General features: G+C 44.5%; 1 protein-coding gene across 1 annotated transcript; it reads right to left on the bottom strand.

The window, feature by feature from the left end:
- Positions 1-45: 45 nt before the first annotated feature.
- nr4a2a (nuclear receptor subfamily 4, group A, member 2a) lies at positions 46-4,088 on the bottom strand. Its single transcript, XM_008403980.2, has 8 exons — positions 3,926-4,088; positions 3,433-3,533; positions 2,397-3,271; positions 1,927-2,056; positions 1,560-1,723; positions 1,031-1,233; positions 690-868; positions 46-526 (listed from the first exon to the last, which is right to left on the bottom strand). Exons 3-8 carry the CDS (start codon positions 3,267-3,269, stop codon positions 270-272), a joined length of 1,806 nt encoding a protein of 601 aa, XP_008402202.1. The 5' UTR covers positions 3,270-3,271; positions 3,433-3,533; positions 3,926-4,088; the 3' UTR covers positions 46-269.
- Positions 4,089-5,855: the final 1,767 nt, after the last annotated feature.

Genomic DNA, 5,855 nt, shown 5'->3' with positions numbered 1-5,855 from the left:
GAAAGAAAGAAAGAAAGAAAGAAAGAAAGAAAGAAAGAAAGAAAGAAAGAAAGAAAGAAAGAAAGAAAGAAAGAAAGAAAGAAAGAAAGAAAGAAGGAAAGCTATTAAGCGATTAAAATTTCAGCTTATTCTTTCTATTTATCGTGAATTCTCATTAACTGTTGTTCAATTAGCTTATGAATTTTACAAAAGAAAATTAGGAAAAAAAACATCCTCTGTTAAGTTCGTCTCGGACAGTCTTTTTGTGGAAGTTCTTTGAGGGTTTTGCCTCAGAAAGGTAGGGTGTCGAGGAAAAGTTTGTCAATTATTGCTGGCGGGGGGACTAGGTCCTCTAGCTTTAGGTAAAAGATACGCTGCAGACCTTGGGTGCACAGTGTGCGCAGTTCGGGGAGCTTCCCCAACAGTTTTGACAGGTAGTTGGGCCGATTCAAACCGCCGCCATTGAATGTCACTTGATCCTTCAGGCAGTTGACGATCTTATTTTGGAGATCTTCGACTCTTTTGGGCTCCTTGAGACCGTGTCGCTCTACAAACAGATTACAAAACAAAACAAAAAAAAAGAAAAGAAAAGAAAAGGAATAATTAAAACTAATAATTATCAGTGCATTTCTGATTAAAGGGTTTTATGTTTGTTGTTGTTATTTTTATTTATTTTTTTCTCTCGAACGTGTACAAACGCTTTTACACACCTGTCACCATGGCCAAAGCCGCGATGCAGGAGAAAGCCGAAATGTCTATGTTCATGCTCTGCAGGTTGGAAGAAAACTCCACGATGGCGTCCACCCACTCGCCAAACCCACGGACGCACTGCAGTCTGTGCAACACCACGCCATTACAAAATATAAGTTTCCCTTCCACCGGATTGGACCTGCAATTAAAAAAAAAAAACGCCATTAATTACGCACGGCAATAAATGAGAAGGATTTAAGAGCCTTTCTAATTATTGGCCAGCTAATAAAGCCAAGAGCAATGAAGCCTGAAGAATTATTATCTAAAAAGCCCCGCTTTGTTTTATTTTGCAATTACTCACCTGTACGCCAGCCGCAGGACAAAGAGTTCCAGGAAGGCGGATTCAAAGAGAAGATCCTGATCCTGCTTCGGGAGCTCGGAGAAGCCCGGGATCTTCTCCGCCCAGCCTCGAATGATCTCCATGGAGCCCGTCAGGAGGTCATAGAACTGCTGGATGTGCTGAGTGTTGTCGCCGGTCATCTGGTAGTCAGGGTTCGCCTGGAACTGGAATTTAATTTAAACAGCGCCTTAATGAGGTCCCTTTAAAATATATAATCCGTGAAATTGCAAATGCCCATTTCCAAGTGGAGAGAAAGAAAGAGAGAGGGGCTGCTCACTATTAAATTCATGTCTTTCTATTAAGTTCTGCATTCCGATGTGATGTACTTTAAAATAAAAGTCTGACAAAGTTTGGAGTGCAAGCGATGGATTACAGAAAAAAAAAAAAAACTTTAAGGGTGATAAATTCAGCAGGGATAAATTAAGAAAAAAAGCAACGTCAGTCTTTGTTCATTTATGTTTTAACTCTGGTTAGAGTGTAGTTTACTCACTCTTGAGTAATCCAGAGCAGACATGGAGGGATTGGAGTCCACATGGGCCCGAACCAGCGCGCTTATGAGGCTCACCGGTGGCGAAGGCGGGGAGGGCTCCTGGGGGCTTTTGGGTTTGGATGGTAGGCGTCCTCTCCTTCCTTTCAGGTTATCCGTTCGGACAACTGCGTCCAGAGAAATTTCACATATGCATTACAAATTATGCTCCTGTCGCTGCACGTAAAACCATATAGAACAAAACAAAACACAAACTTGTTTTACGCACGTCTTCTAAATTATACAAATGAGACAGACGTAATTAAGCTCATATGTTTGTTTGTTTTTTTGTTTTGTTTTTTTTCCCCCAAGTTTCAAACGTAAATCATACCTTCTCTCACCATTCCGACGACAAGGCACTTCTGGAAGCGGCAGAACTGGCAGCGGTTTCTTCGGCGTTTGTCAACAGGACAGTTTTTATTCGCTAAACACACATATTTTGCATTCTTCTGAACGGTGCGCTGCAACGAAACCAGATGCACACATACTGTCACCTTGCAGGCCTTTTATAAACAACATATATTAAGTGCACAAAAAGCACCGGTACAGCACAACATGAAAAAAAAATAAAGATGAAAACGATATAATATCAGCTCTATCTGTGTGCCCTGTTTGAACTATCAAGAGGGAATAAAGCAGTAAACACACACGCGTGATTCCTCATATTTCACAAGTTCCTTGGAGGTTTGGCTGTGTGTTTACAATCTGATCTTTAATAGTGGAATCTGATTCGATTATGGAGGTTTTGTGCATTCTAAAGATATAATTCATCTTTACAAGGCTGCTCTTTTTCCAACTTACTTTAAAGAATCCTTTGCACCCCTCGCATGTCCTCACTCCATAGTGCTGACAGGCTGCGTTGTCCCCGCATACCGCGCATAGACCCTCGTTTGACGGCGATCCCCGGGAAGGGGGAGACGGCACCTGACTGTCCACCAGCTGGTGCCCGTGTCCGAGCTGCAGGGAGTGAGGGAAGGCCAGGCCGGCCTGCTTCCTGATGGCACTGGGCACCGCAAAGCTCTGTGCGTCCAGGCCGCGGTGCGCTACACCCGGGCCGTCGTGGTTCATGGAGACGTGCAACGGCCCGTCGAACCTCATCTGGCAACTCGACACGGGGGTACCGGGCGGCGACTGCTTAAACGAAAAGAGCGAGAGCCTCGACATGGGGTTCTTGCGCTGGTCTATCATGTGAGACGTGGCGGCAACGTAGTTCTGGTGGAAACTGTGCAGAGAGCCCGGGTCCTCCCACATGTGGTTGGACTGGATCTGGAAGTTCGGCGTGCTTGGAGAGTGAGGTGAGGACGGCTTGAAGTACATAGGCCCAGAGTGAGCGATCATCTCCTCCGACTGGGGAGGCAGGTGGCTCTGCTGGTGGTAGCTGTGCATCTGGACGTCCTCCACCTTGATGGAGGACTGCTCTCCAGAGTGCGGCATCTGATATAGACAAGGCGGCTTGACGTCGTAGCTGGTGTTATAGTTGTCCATGAAGGTGCTGAAGCTCGGCAAAGAAGTGGTGGCTGTGATCTCGGTGTTGGTCAAGTCCATGCTAAACTTAACAAACTCGGGCGTTAGGAAGTCGCAGCTGTACTCTCCTGCGGTGTGGTAGCTGTAGCTCTGGGAAGCGGGGCTGGCTCCTTGAGGTGATGATCCATACTGAGCCTGGACGCAGGGCATGGCTGCAAACCAGGAATCAGAAACACCAGCATTAGAAGGAATCTGTGTAAATAACAGCGGCTAATTCTCACGAATCCCCCGTTAAAAGTGCAAGAATAAGCATGAGCCGATACATGTTAATTTGTGCTACAGAAAGAGATCATTTCTTTTTTTTTTCTCCTACCTCAAGCTTTTGACAGTTTTCCGGTGACACTTGAAACAGGCAATGTTAGACGTTGGGTGGATGTCAGGGTTGAAGAGAGAGCCTCTTTTCTGGACCTTCCGCTAAAGAAGCAAATACTTCTTGGATTTAATATGTAATAAAATTAAATCATTTCCAGAAACAAATAGGATATCGCAAACTTACACGTAAAAGTTGCAGTTCTTTTTTTTTTTTTTTAAATCTTACACCAGTTTAAATAACTGTTTTAGTTGTGGTGCTTTAGAGGGTTTGGATTTAACTTTACGCACGACTTCCAACTTGTTTGCGAAGCCCAAATCAGCATATTCATATAGCACCAAAGCAACGCTCATTTATACAATGAATTAGATTCAGATGTTGCGTGGTTTCAGATAAAAGTAAGGAAGAAAAAAAAAACATATAAACTTAAACATTCGAGACATGACCCAGCGCGATGATTTTCTGTTTCGGAGAAAAGAAAAGACGCAGGTCTTACCTCTTTCACATCCGCATCGTCGCTCTCAGTCCATGCGATAAGCATATAGTAGGTAACCATCAATTTAGTTTAAAACCTCCAAATCATGAGGGTTCTTTGACAACAACGCCAAGCGGGCAAACTGTGTGTGACTCCGCGCACTGACAGCGACACCAGCTCCAACTATCCAGTCTGCCTCAATGTGGCTTTGTTTATGTGAGAGCTGGATGCCGTGGCCCACGTGTTTCGGAGCGCGACGTCATCGGCGTCGACAGCGACGCCCACCAATCCGCTTGGGAACTTTCCCAACTCCTAATTTTCCCCGTGAGTGTGTTTGTCTTGTGGTGTGCGCGTCCGGTGCGCTTCTTCCCACATGGACCTAAGCAGAGGCTGTAGTGGAGGGTAAACCCAGCCATGGTCAGCGCAGTGTTTGTTCTGGACTCAGCGTCATGCCTGTTACAGATGACATCTCTAACCTCTGGGATGTGGATTTAATGTCTGTCCTTACGTGTAAGGTTGGATAACTGATGAGATCAAGTTTTATTGTTTGGTGGTTGATCACCAGAGTCCCTGCGTAAACTAGAAAAAAACGTGGACATTTGGAAACTTGATTTAAGTTTTTTTTCAAGTCTGGATGAGTATGGGAAAAGTTTTTATTTTATTTCCAGACTTTTTATTCTATTTCTTACTGTTCGAAAGTCCATCCATCCATCCATCCATCCATCCATCCATCCATCCATCCATCCATCCATCCATCCATCCATCCATCCATCCATCCATCCATCCATCCANCCATCCATCCATCCATCCATCCATCCATCCATCCATCCATCCATCCATCCATCCATCCATCCATCCATCCATCCATCCATCCATCCATCCAGTCAGTTCTGGAAATTTGAGGTTATAGGTTTTAATGGAATGGGATTAAATGTGTATGAACTCTGGATCACTTTTGTTCTTTCTCAACTGGTTTAAATTTGATTTAGAAAGACAAAATCCATAGTTATTTTGTCATGTGAACCACCGGGTTGCAGCTTGTCTTTTCCAATCACATATTTTTCTTTTAAAAAGCAGTTAATGATTGGGTAATAAATCACACATCCAGGGGTAACGTGCTGTCTTTCCTTCATGTTCTTATCATAATCTCAGAGTAGTATAAAGATTAGTGTGCACTTTCATATCAGAACTATTCTATGTCACAATGAGGGTAATACGTCACTCTCACTACTGTAATAAACACATCTAATGAAGGAAGGGTCAATATTATTCTTTGTTATCTTCTGAGGATTTTTCTCTGTTTCAATTGTGTTCCATATTTAGACCTCAGATGGGGTGGGGCTAGCCTATTCATAGCACCGGTGAGCCGCTGCAAGAGGAAGGGGGGATAATTAGTGGGCCTGTAGCCAGTTGTCACAGGGGACCCAATTTAATCCCCAGAGAGGGAAGTGTGATAGGAGCTGGCAGAATGGACTGACGCAGAAAACGCTCAGGTTGACGCAGTGGCCAAAATAATCTCCAGGCCTTATTGTTCTGCAGCGATGAAACAAACTGATCTCAGAGTAATCTTACACCAGCACCTTGTGGCCAGCTGAGTTGTGGCCTAAATCTTTCTAGATGGGTTCTGGCCTGTGCAGTGAAAGCACCGGAGAGAGCACACAGARAGCGTGTGCAGCGTTGGCTCCACATTCTACAGTCTGCATGGCAAAGCAAGCGGCGTTATGTATCGCTGGTGCACTGATGCTTTATTATACCAGCCACAGCAGCCATCAGTCTTAAAGCAGCAGCCCAGACTTATACACACAGGAACGTTGTGAACTGGGGTTATGGAAGAGGGGTACGTGATGGTTATACTCACCTCTAGAGGACACTATTGTGCATCATCCATGGTTAAAGATGCATTCTCACCATTTAACTGTAAACCACCTGGTTCTCTTTGAAGGTCCTTATT

This window comes from Poecilia reticulata, linkage group LG2 (assembly GCF_000633615.1).
Source record: "Poecilia reticulata strain Guanapo linkage group LG2, Guppy_female_1.0+MT, whole genome shotgun sequence".
NCBI lineage: Eukaryota > Metazoa > Chordata > Actinopteri > Cyprinodontiformes > Poeciliidae > Poecilia > Poecilia reticulata.
This window is presented reverse-complemented; position numbering and strand designations above follow the sequence as displayed.